The 16,636-nt window shown below is 48.1% G+C and overlaps 2 protein-coding genes across 3 annotated transcripts in view; one reads left to right on the top strand and one right to left on the bottom strand.

The window, feature by feature from the left end:
• The window catches only part of CFAP69 (cilia and flagella associated protein 69), a 57,959-nt gene extending 42,271 nt beyond the window's left edge, over window positions 1-15,688 (bottom strand). For both annotated transcript variants that reach the window (XM_070767314.1, XM_070767315.1), the window contains exons 1-3: window positions 15,494-15,688; window positions 10,761-10,823; window positions 10,301-10,360 (exon numbers count right to left, since the gene is read on the bottom strand). In XM_070767314.1, coding sequence (XP_070623415.1) covers window positions 10,301-10,360; window positions 10,761-10,823; window positions 15,494-15,616 — 246 coding nt within the window. In that variant the 5' untranslated portion in view covers window positions 15,617-15,688. The remainder of the gene's footprint in view (window positions 1-10,300; window positions 10,361-10,760; window positions 10,824-15,493) is intronic.
• Window positions 6,414-7,978, top strand: LOC139153094 (tigger transposable element-derived protein 1-like). Its single transcript, XM_070726673.1, has 2 exons — window positions 6,414-7,286; window positions 7,773-7,978. The coding sequence occupies exons 1-2, from the start codon at window positions 6,878-6,880 to the stop codon at window positions 7,976-7,978; spliced, it is 615 nt and encodes a 204-aa protein (XP_070582774.1). The 5' UTR covers window positions 6,414-6,877.
• Window positions 15,689-16,636: the final 948 nt, after the last annotated feature.

The following is a 16,636-nucleotide window of genomic DNA, read 5'->3' on the forward strand; positions in this document are numbered from 1 at the left end:
CTTTCTCTATGTTGCTTCTTCCTCTCTCACACTCTCTTCCTCCCTCTCTCATCTCTCTTTCCTTCTCTCTCTTTCTCTCCCCCTCTTGCTCTCGAGTGGCCGCCTAGCAGCTGGTCTGCTCGGCAGCGCAGCAGCAGCGAGGAGCCGAAGATCTTCGGCTCCTCGCTGGTGCTGCGCTGCCGAGCAGATCAGCTGCTAGGCGGCTGAAGGAACCTTCCCTGGGTCTTCCCCGCCGCCTCGGATCCCGCTGATGCCCGCCCGCCGTTTGCCGCTTGCCCCGTTCGCCCGCCGCTCGCCTCGTTCGCCCGCCGCTCGCCTCGTACGCCCGCCGCTCGCCTCGTACGCCCGCCGCTCCCCTCGTTCGCCCGCCGCTCCCCTCGTTCCCCCGCCTCGTTCGCCCGCCCCGTTCACCCACCTCGTTCCCCCGCCTCGTTCGCTCGCCTCGTTCCCCCGCCTCGTTCCCCCGCCTCGTTCGCTTGCCCCGTTTGCTCACCCCGTTCCCCCGCCTCGTTCACCCGCCACGTTCGCCCGCCCCGTTCACCCACCTCGTTCCCCCGCCTCGTTCGCTCGCCTCGTTCCCCCGCCTCGTTCCCCCGCCTCGTTCGCTTGCCCCGTTTGCTCACCCCGTTCCCCCGCCTCGTTCGCTCGCCTCGTTCCCCCGCCTCGTTCGCTCGCCCCGTTCGCTCGCCCCGTTCCCCCGCCTCGTTCGCTCGCCTCGTTCCCCCGCCTCGTTCGCTCGCCCCGTTCACCCGCCGCTGTCGGGACACCCCCCACCGCAGCACTTTGAATCCCGCCGCTTCTGCTGGATACGGGCGTTTCACTTTCCCTCCAAGGCAAAAAGATCCGGCCCCATCATCCCAGAATGCCGGCAACTTTTTGCCTGAGAGGGAAGGTGAAACGCCCCTCGTAGCAGCTGCTACGAGTGGCGTTTCACTTTCCCTCCAAGGCAAAAAGATTCCGGCATTCTGGGATGATGGGGCTGGACTTCCCAGGCGGAAGGCGTGCCCCTCTCCCCGGCAACTTTTTGCCTGAGAGGGAAGGTGAAACGCCCCTCATAGCAGCTGCTACGAGGGGCGTTTCACCTTCCCTCCAAGGCAAAAAGATCCGGCCCCATCATCCCAGAATGCCGGCAACTTTTTGCCTGAGAGGGAAGGTGAAACGCCCCTCGTAGCAGCTGCTACGAGTGGCGTTTCACTTTCCCTCCAAGGCAAAAAGATTCCGGCATTCTGGGATGATGGGGCTGGACTTCCCAGGCGGAAGGCGTGCCCCTCTCCCCGGCAACTTTTTGCCTGAGAGGGAAGGTGAAACGCCCCTCATAGCAGCTGCTACGAGGGGCGTTTCACCTTCCCTCCAAGGCAAAAAGATCCGGCCCCATCATCCCAGAATGCCGGCAACTTTTTGCCTGAGAGGGAAGGTGAAATGCCCCTCGTAGCAGCTGCTACGAGTGGCGTTTCACTTTCCCTCCAAGGCAAAAAGATTCCGGCATTCTGGGATGATGGGGCTGGACTTCCCAGGCGGAAGGCGTGCCCCTCTCCCCGGCAACTTTTTGCCTGAGAGGGAAGGTGAAACGCCCCTCATAGCAGCTGCTACGAGGGGCGTTTCACCTTCCCTCCAAGGCAAAAAGATCCGGCCCCATCATCCCAGAATGCCGGCAACTTTTTGCCTGAGAGGGAAGGTGAAACGCCCCTCGTAGCAGCTGCTACGAGTGGCGTTTCACTTTCCCTCCAAGGCAAAAAGATTCCGGCATTCTGGGATGATGGGGCTGGACTTCCCAGGCGGAAGGCGTGCCCCTCTCCCCGGCAACTTTTTGCCTGAGAGGGAAGGTGAAACGCCCCTCATAGCAGCTGCTACGAGGGGCGTTTCACCTTCCCTCCAAGGCAAAAAGATCCGGCCCCATCATCCCAGAATGCCGGCAACTTTTTGCCTGAGAGGGAAGGTGAAATGCCCCTCGTAGCAGCTGCTACGAGTGGCGTTTCACTTTCCCTCCAAGGCAAAAAGATTCCGGCATTCTGGGATGATGGGGCTGGACTTCCCAGGCGGAAGGCGTGCCCCTCTCCCCGGCAACTTTTTGCCTGAGAGGGAAGGTGAAACGCCCCTCATAGCAGCTGCTACGAGGGGCGTTTCACCTTCCCTCCAAGGCAAAAAGATCCGGCCCCATCATCCCAGAATGCCGGCAACTTTTTGCCTGAGAGGGAAGGTGAAACGCCCCTCGTAGCAGCTGCTACGAGTGGCGTTTCACTTTCCCTCCAAGGCAAAAAGATTCCGGCATTCTGGGATGATGGGGCTGGACTTCCCAGGCGGAAGGCGTGCCCCTCTCCCCGGCAACTTTTTGCCTGAGAGGGAAGGTGAAACGCCCCTCATAGCAGCTGCTACGAGGGGCGTTTCACCTTCCCTCCAAGGCAAAAAGATCCGGCCCCATCATCCCAGAATGCCGGCAACTTTTTGCCTGAGAGGGAAGGTGAAATGCCCCTCGTAGCAGCTGCTACGAGTGGCGTTTCACTTTCCCTCCAAGGCAAAAAGATTCCGGCATTCTGGGATGATGGGGCTGGACTTCCCAGGCGGAAGGCGTGCCCCTCTCCCCGGCAACTTTTTGCCTGAGAGGGAAGGTGAAACGCCCCTCATAGCAGCTGCTACGAGGGGCGTTTCACCTTCCCTCCAAGGCAAAAAGATCCGGCCCCATCATCCCAGAATGCCGGCAACTTTTTGCCTGAGAGGGAAGGTGAAACGCCCCTCGTAGCAGCTGCTACGAGTGGCGTTTCACTTTCCCTCCAAGGCAAAAAGATTCCGGCATTCTGGGATGATGGGGCTGGACTTCCCAGGCGGAAGGCGTGCCCCTCTGCCCGGCAACTTTTTGCCTGAGAGGGAAGGTGAAACGCCCCTCATAGCAGCTGCTACGAGGGGCGTTTCACCTTCCCTCCAAGGCAAAAAGATCCGGCCCCATCATCCCAGAATGCCGGCAACTTTTTGCCTGAGAGGGAAGGTGAAATGCCCCTCGTAGCAGCTGCTACGAGTGGCGTTTCACTTTCCCTCTAAGGCAAAAAGGTGCCGGCATTCTGGGATGATGGGGCCGGACTTCCCAGGCGGAAGGCGTGCCCCTCTCCCCGGCATGTTTTTTCCTTGGAGGGAAGGTGAAATGCCCCTCGTGAAATGTCCCTCGGGGCTGGCAGCGACTGACGCAGCGGGGAACATTGGTGCGGGAGGCAGGAGAGGACTGGGTGACTGGAGTAGCAGCGCCGCCGCCGTCGCCGCCACGCCCGGCTCGAATTCCCTGGCTGCTTGGCAGTGGAGGCTCGGGCAAAAGGGGCTGGAGACGCAGAGCCGAGCACGCCCCTTCCTCCCCGAAAGCTGGCCTTTTTGTCTGGGAGGGAAGATGACGCGCCGGCGGCACGGGCGAGGGGTGGGAGGCAAATCTCTGCGTCTCCAGCCCCTTTTGCCCGAGCCTCCACTGCCAAGCAGCCAGGGAATTCGAGCCGGGCGTGGCAGGGAACATCGGCTGGAGACGCAGAGATTTGCCTCCCACCCCTCGCCCGTGCCGCCGGCGCGTCATCTTCCCTCCCAGACAAAAAGGCCAGCTTTCGGGGAGGAAGGGGCGTGCTCGGCTCTGCGTCTCCAGCCCCTTTCGGCCAAGCCTCCCTGGCTGTTTGGCCGGGCCGGGCGTGGCGGTGAGGGGCTGGAGCCGAGCACGCCCCTTCCTCCCCGAAAGCTGGCCTTTTTGTCTGGGAGGGAAGATGACGCGCCGGCAGCACGGGCGAGGGGTGGGAGGCAAATCTCTGCGTCTCCAGCCCCTTTTGCCCGAGCCTCCACTGCCAAGCAGCCAGGGAATTCGAGCCGGGCGTGGCAGGGAACATCGGCTGGAGACGCAGAGATTTGCCTCCCACCCCTCGCCCGTGCCGCCGGCGCGTCATCTTCCCTCCCAGACAAAAAGGCCAGCTTTCGGGGAGGAAGGGGCGTGCTCGGCTCTGCGTCTCCAGCCCCTTTTGCCCGAGCCTCCACTGCCAAGCAGCCAGGGAATTCGAGCCGGGCGTGGCAGGGAACATCGGCTGGAGACGCAGAGATTTGCCTCCCACCCCTCGCCCGTGCCGCCGGCGCGTCATCTTCCCTCCCAGACAAAAAGGCCAGCTTTCGGGGAGGAAGGGGCGTGCTCGGCTCTGCGTCTCCAGCCCCTTTTGCCCGAGCCTCCACTGCCAAGCAGCCAGGGAATTCGAGCCGGGCATGGCAGGGAACATCGGCTGGAGACGCAGAGATTTGCCTCCCACCCCTCGCCCGTGCCGCCGGCGCGTCATCTTCCCTCCCAGACAAAAAGGCCAGCTTTCGGGGAGGAAGGGGCATGCTCGGCTCTGCATCTCCAGCCCCTCACTGCCATGCCCGGCCCGGATTCCCTGGCTGTTTGGCCAGGGAGGCTTGGCCGAAACGGGCTGGAGACGCAGAGCCGAGCACGCCCCTTCCTCCCCGAAAGCCGGCCTTTTTTGTCTGGGAGGGAAGATGACGCGCCGGCGGCACGGGCGAGGGGTGGGAGGCAAATCTCTGCGTCTGCTTGCGGACACCCTAGCTCCGCTTCTCAGCTGGGAAGCAGAGCTGGGGTATCCCCGCGCTCGCGCGCGCCGTCCGCCATTGCCAGCTCCGCTTCCCAGCTGAGAAGCGGAGCAGCTGCTACGAGGGGCATTTCACCTTCCCTCCCAGGCAAAAAGATGCCGGGGAGAGGGGCACGCCTTCCGCCTGAGAAGTCCGGCCCCATCATCCCAGAATGCCGGCATCTTTTTGCCTGGGAGGGAAGGTGAAATGCCCCTCGTAGCAGCTGCTCCGCTTCTCAGCTGGGAAGCGGAGCTGGCAATGGCGGACGGCGCGCGCGAGCGCGGGATACCCCAGCTCTGCTTCCCAGCTGAGAAGCGGAGCTAGGGTGTCCGCAAGCGCGCGCGCTCTTCGGGACACCCCCCCCTCCGCTTCTCAGCTGGGAAGCGGAGCTGGCAATGGCGGGCGAAGGACGGGCGGCGGTGGAAGTAAAAACACCATCTGCGCATGCGCAGATGGTGTTTTTACTTCCGCACCGCTACTTCGCGAAAAATCGATCATCGCGAGGGGTCCTGGAACGGAACCCTCGCGATGATCGAGGGATCACTGTATAGGATAAATTTGATGAGTCACTAAGCAACTTTATTCAGACTCGTAAGAAGTGTTTTATAAAATAATTCAGCTGCCTCCCACCAGAGAACTGTTAATTTGGATAAGAACTATGTGCCATCAAGCATTGACTGCATTATGCAGGGCAGATCATTTCTTATATATAAGACTTCATTCCTGTCAGCAATATAATATTGCCAAGTTGGGCAATTAGAAAAGTTAAATGTCTGGAGAGCTAAGACTACCATGTTCTGGTGTGAAATTTCACAATGAGAGCTGAAAAGGTAAACTCCAGGGTAATGCTAATTACAATGGTGTGTCTGAAAATGCCAATTGTGGATTGTAGTGATTTACAGCCTATGTAAAGATTGTAAGGTAATATAAATAAAACAATGGGAACATGCTAAAGGAATTTGGCAGTGCATGATAGGAACTGATTAATAAAAAAAATTGTCTATGAAAAAAAGAATCACACAGAAAAAAGCCCATTGGATAAAGGCTACCAAAAGTAAGAGGCATAAAATGTTCTGTATTTCTGGGCTTACAAAAAACAGCTTTCAGTACAAGACATACTTACGTATATTTACAAACACACATATTGTAGAACAGAAGACAGAAAGAAGGAGCCCTGAAGGACAGAGGGGACACAGCTGTGCCCTTCAACATATAAAAAGATTTGCAGTACTTGGCAAATTCATTAGAATGAAGAGCTGAAATAAACCTGTGCTAACTGGACCTATCAGCCTGTGAAATTTGCTGCTTGGCAATATAGGTTAGAAATGTGACATAGCAGCTGTCAAGAAACGTCTAATCCACAATCCTTTATTGCTAATATACATCAAGACAAGTAAAACGGCAAATGACATTATAGTCATAGCATAATAGATTATGAAGATCTAGCAAGGAAGTTGAAAGACCTGACATTGCCATCAATTTTTCCACTTCACAGAAATGTACTCAAAGACAGAATATACAATATGAATTGATACAATGACAATGATGGGAGAAATTTAATTTTTATGACTTTCTACTGAATGCTGGACATTTAGCCAATGAATGGGAAACTTGACCAGGAAGACTTTAAATGAGATCCTGCACATGGATTTGAACAAAAAAATCCTGAAATAAATCTCAGAGAAAGATTGGTGTACTGTACAAGATATGGTGTACTGTACAAGATACATAGGGCCCATTGAAACATTCATAAAGAACATTGGCTTATAAAGTTGATGGCTCTTTTTGTGTTAATATCAAAGAGTATTAACTAAAATTATGAACTACAGTGATCCCTCGATTTTCGCGATCTCGATCTTCGCGAAACGCTATATCGTGATTTTTCAACAAATAATACCATCTCGATCTTCGCGAAACGCTATATTGCGATTTTTCAAAAAATAATAAATTAAAAATACGTGCGCGGTTTTTCCCGCCCGATGACGTCACGCGTCATCACCAAACTGACGTCTACCATTGCTGGTTGGCCGAAATCTCGGCCAATCAGCTTTGCCATTGCAATAAGTTTGCCCGGCAATGGTGATACAGCAAAATTTCAGCCAATCAGCGTTGTCATTGCAAACATTTCGCCCGACAATGCTGATGGACAGAAATCTCGGCCAATCAGTGTTGTTTGCTCAGCGTGCTTTGCTTTGAAACTTTTGGAACTTTTGGAGCTGTTTGTCGGAGCTGTTTGTCGGAGCTGTTTCTTGGAGCTGTTTCTTGGAGCTGTTTCTTGGAGCTGTTTGTGAAGACTTCTTGGAAGATGGCTCCTAAACGTTGCATGCGGAGTGGAGGCGGCGACGCTAAAAAGAGCAGGAAGATGCTGACAATCAAGGAGAAAATTGAACTTTTGGACATGCTTAAAGCGGGACGTTCTAATGTAGATGTTGGTCGGCATTATGGGATCAACGAATCGACTGTGCGATACATTCAGAAAGACGAAAAGAAGATAAGGCAAACTTCTCAGATAACATTCAACAAGGCTGCAAAAAGAATGGTGACGCCTAGAAACAAACGCCTTATGAAGATGGAAGCTGCTTTGTCTGTGTGGGTACAAGACTGCCGCAAAAAGAGCATTGCTTTGGATACGAACACTATACGAACCAAGGCGCAGCAATTGTACAACCGTCTTGAAGACACAGAAGGAGGCGATGCAGATGAGGGAAACCCAGGTGAGGGCTGGGGTTTTTTATTCTGTCATTATTGTATTTAAGTTTTTTTTAAGGAAGGAGGGAGGGAGGGAGGGATGGAAGGAGGGAGGGATGGAAGGAAGGAAGGAGGGAGGGAGGGATGGAAGGAGGGAGGGATGGAAGGAGGGATGGAAGGAGGGAGGGATGGAAGGAAGGAAGGAGGGATGGAAGGAAGGAGGGAGGGAGGGAAGGAGGGAGGGATGGAGGGAGGGATGGAAGGAAGGAGGGATGGAAGGAGGGAGGGATGGAAGGAGGGATGGAAGGAGGGAGGGATGGAAGGAGGGAGGGAGAGAAGGGAAGGAAGGAAGGAGGGAGGGAGGGATGGATGGAAGGAGGGAGGGAAGGAAGGAGGGATGGAAGGAGGGAGGGAGGGATGGAAGGAGGGAGGGATGGAAGGAGGGAGGGATGGAAGGACTGTATGCTTTCATTCAAGTCACTTCTCTCTCCCTTTCCTGTCATTCTCTGTAGATGAAGGTGCTGGTGACTCTGAAGACCCCCAGCCATCAACATCTTCTGCTTCTTCAGCCCCAGCCACATTCACAGCAAGCAAAGGGTGGTTTGAGAAATTTCAACGGCGCTATGGCCTGAAGAGTGTGTCTTCAGGCCTGGAGAAGCTGCCTCAGCAGATACAGGTGCAGCCGAAAAATTTGTCCAGCGCACGTTTAAAGATCTAATTGCAGAAGGGGGCTACCTTCCAGAACAGGTGTTCAACATGGACGAAACAGGCCTGTTCTGGAAGAGGATGCCTTCACAGACTTTCTTGATGCAAGATGAAGCCAAAGCCCCTGGCTTTAAGGCCATGAAAGATAGAGTGACTTTGATCATGTGTGGGAATGCAGCAGGCTTTTTGATGAAGCCACGGCTAATTTATAAGTCACAAAATCCAAGAGCCCTCAAGAACAGAAATAAGAATGCATTGCCAGTGTACTGGATGCATAATCCTAAAGCATGGATTACAAAACCCCTCACGCGGGACTGGTTTCATCAGTGCTTCATCCCACAGGTGAAGGATTATTTGGCTGCCAAAGGACTCAATTTCAAAGTGCTTCTCCTAATGGACAATGCTGGAGGCCATGATGACCTGGCACATGAACATGATGGGGTGCAAGTCGAATTCTTGCCACCAAACACCACATTGCTTATCCAGCCGATGGATCAAGGTGTTATCCGCGCATTTAAGGTACTGTACACGCGCAATTCTCTTGGAAGCATCGTGGAAGCAATGGATGCTGATGAAAACTTCACATTGAAGGGCTACTGGCGTCAGTACACAATTGCATCTTGTCTGAAGAACATTCAGAATGCCTTAATGGATATGAAGTCACAGACAATGAATGCCTGCTGGAGGAAATTGTGGCCAGAAGTGGTGCATGATTACAGGGGATTTGCTCCCGAAGAAATTCAAGATGCTGCAGTCCAGAACTCTGTGAAGCTGGCACAGGCACTGGGTGGAGAAGGCTTCGTTGACATGACACCAGAGGAAGTCAATGGTTTGCTTGATGAGCATGGCCTACCGCTGACAGACAGAGATCTGGAGGAGCTGACCAGGTCAGCGAATGAAGAAGAGGAGGAAGAGGAAGCTGAAGAAGCTGAGGAAGAAGAAGATGTTGGCCTAACGCTTGAGCGGCTTGCAGAACTGAACAGAGCTGCTGCAAATGTACAACGCATGGTGGAACTTTGGGATCCCAACATGACTCGCTCTATACAATTTAAGGCCTCCCTTGACAACACCTTTGCACCATACAGAGCCATGTTAGCCAAGAAAAAGAAAATGTGCCAACAACTGCCCATAACTATGTTTGTCACAAAAACCACGAGGTCTGTCACACCATCACCTGCAGCGTCCATTGTAGATATGGTGATAGAAGAAGATCCCGATTTATCCTAGTTATGCTAACCCCCCCCCAAAAAATGTAAAAATGTAATTAAATATTGTTATTATTTCTATCAGGATGACTAAGTGTGTTATTCAATGTGTACAGTACAGGTACAGGTAGAGGTACAGTACAGTACATTAAGGGGATGGGAAATGGTAATTTGTGGGTTGAAAGTGTTGGGACTGAGTGGCATACAGAAGAATGAATGAATGACTGAGTGAATGAAATTCAAACACAGGTGAGGGCTGGGGTTTTTTATTCTGTCATTGTTTAAGTGCTTTTTACGGAAGGAAGGAAGGAGGGAGGGAAGGAGAGAAGGGAAGGAAGGAAGGAAGGAAAGAAGGAAGGAGGGAGGGAGGGAGGGAAGGAAGGAGGGATGGAAGGAAGGAGGGAAGGAAGGAGGGAGGGAGGGAAGGAGAGAGGGAGGGAGAGAAGGGAAGGAGGGAGGGATGGAAGGAGGGAGGGAAGGAAGGAGGGAGGGATGGAAGGAAGGAAGGAGGGAGGGAAGGAGGGAGGGAAGGAAAAAGCTGAGAAGCCGTTGCCACAAGTGCTGCTGAAGGAGGACTCGTGCCCCAAGAAAGCCGGTGAGAGGGGCGAATCGGGCGGGCGGGGGGTAGCGGCGAGGAGCCCGGAGGCGCTGGGGGGGTGGCCGGCATGAAAAACAACCATTGCCAGTCTCCGAACTGCCGTCGCCCCACCATCTGCGCATGCGCGACCATGGAAAACAGGACGCGCATGCGCAGATGGTGTTTTTACTTCCGCACTGCTACATCGCGAAAAATCGATTATCGCGAGGGGTCTTGGAACGGAACCCTCGCGATAATCGAGGGATCACTGTATATGGATCAGCTTTGGTTTGAAGGCTTAACAGATCCTACTGATTTGGACCATTTCCAGAACATTCACAGTGTGGAATAGATTTTAAAAATGTACTATTAAATTTTTATTTTATATAATGATTACAATATTAATTAATATAATTATTATAATTATATTAAAATGCAATTTTGTAAGTAAACAACTGTATCAATTTAAAATATATAAATATTTTTTGTCTTTTTCTTCTGGAATAGCAGTGTTTTTGACTTCTACTTTGCATGTAACGAAACAAAAGGATACAATTCCATATTCATAGTGCTTTGCAACCTTCTGACATGCTTGGATTTGTTCTTCTATATTCTTTTAAAAAAAGTAGAATGAATGAGAGTAACAAGAGGAGAACGTGTACGGTATTTAGTATTTGCAACAATTTGCTCTTCAAAGAGACAGAAGATTCAGTATGTCATTAGCTTTGCTTTGTATGTCTTGTGGCTTTCCTCTTAGTTTTGAGAAAAATATGTCAATCAGTTTTAATCACTGTAAAACTAGTAGGCAAGAGAGATACTGTTTTGTATACCTTGCAAGCTTAACCCCATAACAACAGTGTGTATGCATTTGTAATCATGCTAGAGCTAAAAACAATGTTATGGATTTCTTTAAATACTTTGTACAATATATACAAAATAAGTTACTAGCTTTAAATTCTTCTGGAATAAATAGAAATAAGATTTATGTTTATTATTTGCTCTAATATACTTACTGAGTCGGTTTCTTCAAGCAATTTGATCACATCATTAAGGTCCACATATATGAAGTTATTTTCCTAAAATATTTATTCAATAAGATTGCAATGGTTAGTAACTTCTGATTGTAACAACTCTTCCATTTCTAACCAGTTTACCTATAAAATCTGAAAAGAAACTTGTTTTTTAAACTTTTAATAAATGGTATTTGTAAATTTTACATGTTGTCTTGGTATAAAATTCAAACCGAGAATGGTTTTTGGTTTCAAAAATTATTATAAAGCAACTCTTACAAGTTAAACTGACAAGGTAAACAATTAAAGAAGATCTACAATAATCAAAGCATGGGCCTAAAATATTGAATCAATGTCTGTCTGTCTATCATCTGTACACCCACCTACCCACCTAATATAAATGTGGGTAGATTTTAATATTCCATAAATGCATTCCAACTATATTTGTTCAATTAGCAAAAGATATATCAGAATCTTATTTTTAGATAAAACTATAAAACCTCTGAAGCATAACAACAAATATGTAGTGTTCCTGTGCTTGCACAAAAGTATGCCAACCTCCATCCTCTTTCCCTAGCCCTTCTGCACTAACATGTACCTTTCTTGAGCCTTCCCATGGTTGCATATACAGTAATCCCTCACCTATCGCGGGAGTTACGTTCCAGACCTTGCCGCGATAGGTGAAATCCGCGATGGGGAATTTATCCTCCTTCCCACCAGCTCCGGATGCCTGAAGGCGAGCAACGGCCGGCTAACCTTTTCCCCCCACTACTACTTACTCTGTTCTTTGCAGCAGTTCGGCCAAATGTTGTGTTTTTTGCCTTGCCCCGGCTGTAAAGTCCCTGGTGAGCTGCCCCGGCTGTTTCTTTTTTTCTCTCTCTCTCTTCCGCCCTCGAGCACTTCCTCTTCCGCCCTCGAGCCCAGTCTGGAAATCCCCGCCGCGTCACGTTCCTTTCTTTTTTTTCCTTTCGGCACTGGCGAGGGGGATTGAACGAGGGGACGGGCCTCCGCCGGAGCTCAGTCCCTGCCCCGCTCATCATTTGGGAGTCCCGCTGGGGGATTCTAGCGCTTGTTTGTATGGCAAAATCATTCAAATGAAGCTGACTTCAAAACCCGCGATGAAGTGAAGCCGCGGCAGGTGAAGCGCGATATAGCGAGGGACTACTGTACCAGATTGCTCAGACACCTAGATTGCTGCTGCAAAATGATGTAGTCACAAGATATGGCAATTTATAAATGCACTTCTTAGCAACAGCAATCCTGATCCCAATTTCAGCCATAAGTCAAAGACTGTACTTGAACAAGATTGATATAACCTTTAACAGCTGTATTTTGTACTTTCAATGAGAATGACTTATCTATTGCCATTCTTCAACTCTTTTTGAGGAATGGCTGAATTCTTCATTTATGCTGCCAGAAGTTTTATTCTAGTACAATAACACTGAAATAGTTTGATCTCTATGTAATGAAAGGCAAATGTAGGTAAGTAAGTTTCAAACATCTTTTTCTATTTTTGCTTTTCTTTCTTTTCTTTCTTTATTCTTTTTTTCTTGAACTTCATTTGTATTTTTTAAATTATTGTACCTTATATTTTAAAAAGTTTTCAAAAATTCCCACTAACTAATTCTAGGAACTAAAATCTTTTAATCTGTTTTTACTACAAAATACATTTGATTACAAATCACAGCTGTAACAAATATAAATAAAATAAAAATGTTTTTGGCCATATTAAAAAGATAAGAACTTAAATAGTCATAACAATATACTGTTTCAGACAGTGTATTTTTATTGTGGGGCATAAATAGAAGTCCAAGGAATTGTATGCCATTGGAAATATCTGATGTTTTCCATATACTATAGGTCTGTCCCCCTGATAACTAAACATCTATGTTTCACAGAATGTACATTTGATTGGTCAAAATGAAATAAAAATGGAAAAAATATAATCATTGATAAATAACTCTTTTAGCCTAACATCTAGAAAATATTCTGTGTAACATCTTCAATGATTTACATACTTTGTTTGCATATCCCCTAATTTCATCAGAGAATATGATTTTGCTGAATACATTTTTGTTTGTACATCATCATTAAAATTGCTCTTTATGTTTTAATTTAAACCCTAAAGGTGAAAAATGAGATAAAAGTAAAAAAATAAAATAAAATAAAATTAAAGATATATGAGTAAAACTGTTATGATTGATAAGTTAATATTTGCAAGAAAATAAATTGTATTAACCAATTAAGAATAACCAAAAAAATTCTAGCTGTATACAATGTTTTGTAAGACCAGTTAGGTATAGTTTATGGTATAAATGATACCTCATCGTTGAGTGGGCCATTGGACTAAAAGACTCAAAGATCTCCTCTGTTATTAACTGGATTGGTTCCTATTCATTTTTCCAGCCCATCTTGGAGAGTCAATTTTGAGATTAAGGTATTCATCATTTGGGCCCAGAATAACTAAATCACTATATTCATGTGCATCAGATTAGACTCGGCTTTGACTTAGAGGTATAATGTGTTAAGGTATGCATCGGTGAGGTGAGCTTCCGGGCTGTCAAACTTGCATTTTGACAGCACCGTTCGAAGTCGCGTGGCGAATTGGTTAATGGACTCGGAGTCGAGTTGTGTCATTCTAGAGAACTGGTGCCTGAACACGACGGCTGGCTTCGTGGGTTTGAAGTGGTTAGCGAGCCCTGCTTGTAGGTCGTCCCACGGAACGGATTTTGCCCGCTTTCGGTCGGCGACGGCTTCCCGCATTCCGGCGGCTTCGAGGAAAATTTCGAATTTGGCCATGTAGGCGTCCCAGGATGACTTCTCCGGATCGAAGTATTCAGGAGCCCGGCCGATTTGAAGGTTGTTCATCTTGCACGTGTGGTTCCTCCGTCCGTCATCGCCAGTGAAGAATACTGAGACAGGCAGGTTCAAAGACGGTTCCTTTATTTAGCTCTTTTTGGAAAGTGACATTCAGCAGGGAACGCGTCTGCTGTCAATGAGAAAAGCCGCTCTATTTATACTTTTGCGGCTCGTGCCAAAAGGAACTGTCATGCGTCTGAACCAATCAGACGCGACCTCTTATTATTTACATTATCTGCCCGGAGACAGCTTTGTACAAGATTCAACTATTTACATAGGATTTAACAGTATGGTCTGTGTTTAAAAAATAAAAGGCTTCTATGTCTAGAATGAAGTCTTGTGAGGAATTTATCTGTAAGAATATATACACAAGCATCGTTTTGTAATACATGTAGGCTCACATTTAAATTCAGGTGGTACTCGAAGTTCATTTAATTACCATTCAAAGTTACAAAGGCACTGAAAACTGAATGGCCATTTTTCACACTTACAATCATTAGTTACATATAAAAATTCAGATGCTTGGGAAATGGTTTGTATTTATGAAAACTGCAGTGTCCTAGAGTCACATGATCAGCTTTTGTGACCTAACAAACAAAATCAATGGGGAAGCGAGATTCATTTAACAACTAGATTATTAACATAACAGTTGCAATGATTCACTTAACAGCAGTGGAATTGTAAAATGGGGCAAAACTCACTTAACAAATGTTTCACCTAGCAACGTTTTGGGCTGAACTGTGGTCATAAATGGTGGACTACCTGCAGTTGTTTCTGTCTGATCAAAAAATGAGCATTGATAACTTTGCTTGCACACTAACATCCCACACTTTCTGATTTGTTGCTTTTAATTTATGTTTTTAAAGTCTCCTTTGCTTTCCTATACTTTGCATAAGTGCGATCCTACACAACAAAATAAAAGTGCACTTTTGTTTACCCTTGCCTAAATTGTTTTCCACTGTCTGTTGTCTGTTTTGGGTCTCCTCAGAGAAGTACATGGATGGTTTTCACCAGAATTATTCTCAGAAGAGAGGTGGGGAGTGGTGGTAGACATTGTTAATAACAGAGTTGGAAGGGACCTTGGAGGTCTTCTAGTCCAGTGTTTCTCAACCTTGGCAAGTTGAAGATATCTGGACTTCAACTCTCAGAATTCCCCAGCCAGCGAATCAATTCTGGTGAAAACCATCCATGTACTTCTCTGAATGCTGGCTGGGGAATTCTGGGAGTTGAAGTCCAGATATCTTCAATTTGCCAAGGTTGAGAAACACTGGACTAGTCCATCCCCATGCTCAGGCAGGAAAGCCTGCATCATTTCAGAGAAATGGTTGTTCAATCTCAAAAAAACCTCCAGTTCTTGGGATTTCCCATAACTTCTGAAGGCGTTCCACAGATTAATTGTTCTAAATTTTAATATCCCTCAGGCAGATTCAACACAACAAACCTTTCTTCTTTGATAAATGCAGGAGAAAACTCACAAATCGTGTGTGTGCATGCATGTGCCTGTATGTGTGTGACACTTGTTCTTGACTGCCACTTTTTGAGGCCAGGAAGCTCTGGATAAACGGCCCAAACAATATACACTGCTCTAAAAAATAAAGGGAACACTCAAAAAACACATCCTAGATCTGAATGAATGAAATATTCTCATTGCACAACTATTCCATTTGCATAACAGCATGTGAAGTTGACTGTCAATCGTGTTGCTTCCAAAGTGGACAGTTTGATTTCACAGAAGTTTGATTTACTTGAAGTTATATTCTGTTTTTTAAGTGTTCCCTTTATTTTTTTGAGCAGTGTATATTTTAAAAAAAACGACGTCCGAGAGCTGGGCAGAAACAGAGGGAAATGAATCTTTATGGCCGCCCCTTTCCACTCACCTGCTCGAGGCCGTTGCTGAGTTTGATGTCCAGCCTGGAGGAAGAGGAGGGAAGCCTTTGTTTCTCGACGAAAGAGGAAGCCGTGAAAATATCCGAAGCTTCCGGCAGGGCCGGGGAAGCCATGGCTCCGAGAGGATCGGCAACTCAAGGCTTCAGCGGTGCCACTTCCACTGAGGAAAACACAAACCGGACGCCGTTGCCATAGGAGCGGGAGAAGCGCTAGCGGTCCCCTGGGAGGAGCGGTCGGCAGCCGAAGGAAAACCGAAGAGAAAAACAAACGAACGCGCCCTCGACCACAGCCATCAGCAAAAGGGCGCTGGGTCTCCTCGTCCAGGGCAAGAAAGTCAGGGAAGAGGACTCGAGCTGCTTCAACCCTGAAATTATTGCTCCTTCCTGCTACCTCAGCTGCTTTCTTATTTATTATATTCCCTGCGAAGACGCCATTTGGTTAAGGTGCTTATAGTTTTGCGGAAGGGAAAGCCCCCTAAGGAGGCAAAGCTCTGAGAAAGTTAAGCTTTCCTTCGAGCCAAAGCATGCTCATTGCCCGTAAGAAAAGCACCCCAAGGGAATGGCGCCGAAACGACATTACTGCACTAATAACAATAATACCCCGTGGTAACCTTAGCAACATTAGCAGCATCATCGACATCTAATAATAATAACAACAATAACAATAACAGCAACAACAACGAGTTAGAAGGGACCTTGGTGGTCTTCTAATCCAACCCCCCTGGTTAGTCAGGAAACCCTACACTACTTTAGACAAATGGTTATCCAACATCATCTTAAAAACTTCCAGTGTTGAAGCATTCACAAGTTCTGGAGGCAAGTTGTTCCACTGACTAATTGTTCTGCCAGGAAATTTCTCCTTAATCTAAGTTACTTCTCTCCTTCTTTAGTTTCCACCCATTGTTTCTTGTTCTACCCTCAAGTGCTTTGGAGAATAAGTTAACTCCTTCTTTGTGGCAACCCCTGAGATTTTGGAGCACTGCTATCATGTCTCCCCTGGTCCACCTTTTCATTAATCTACCCAGGCCCTGTTCTTGCAACTGTTGTTCGTGTGTTTTATCTTAAAAGGAAAAGCTTGTCCCAGCTCACCAGATGCCATTGATCCATTTCCTGGTGGCCGGAAATGGATACAAA

This window comes from Erythrolamprus reginae, chromosome Z, assembly GCF_031021105.1.
Source record: "Erythrolamprus reginae isolate rEryReg1 chromosome Z, rEryReg1.hap1, whole genome shotgun sequence".
Classification (NCBI taxonomy): Eukaryota; Metazoa; Chordata; class Lepidosauria; order Squamata; family Dipsadidae; genus Erythrolamprus; species Erythrolamprus reginae.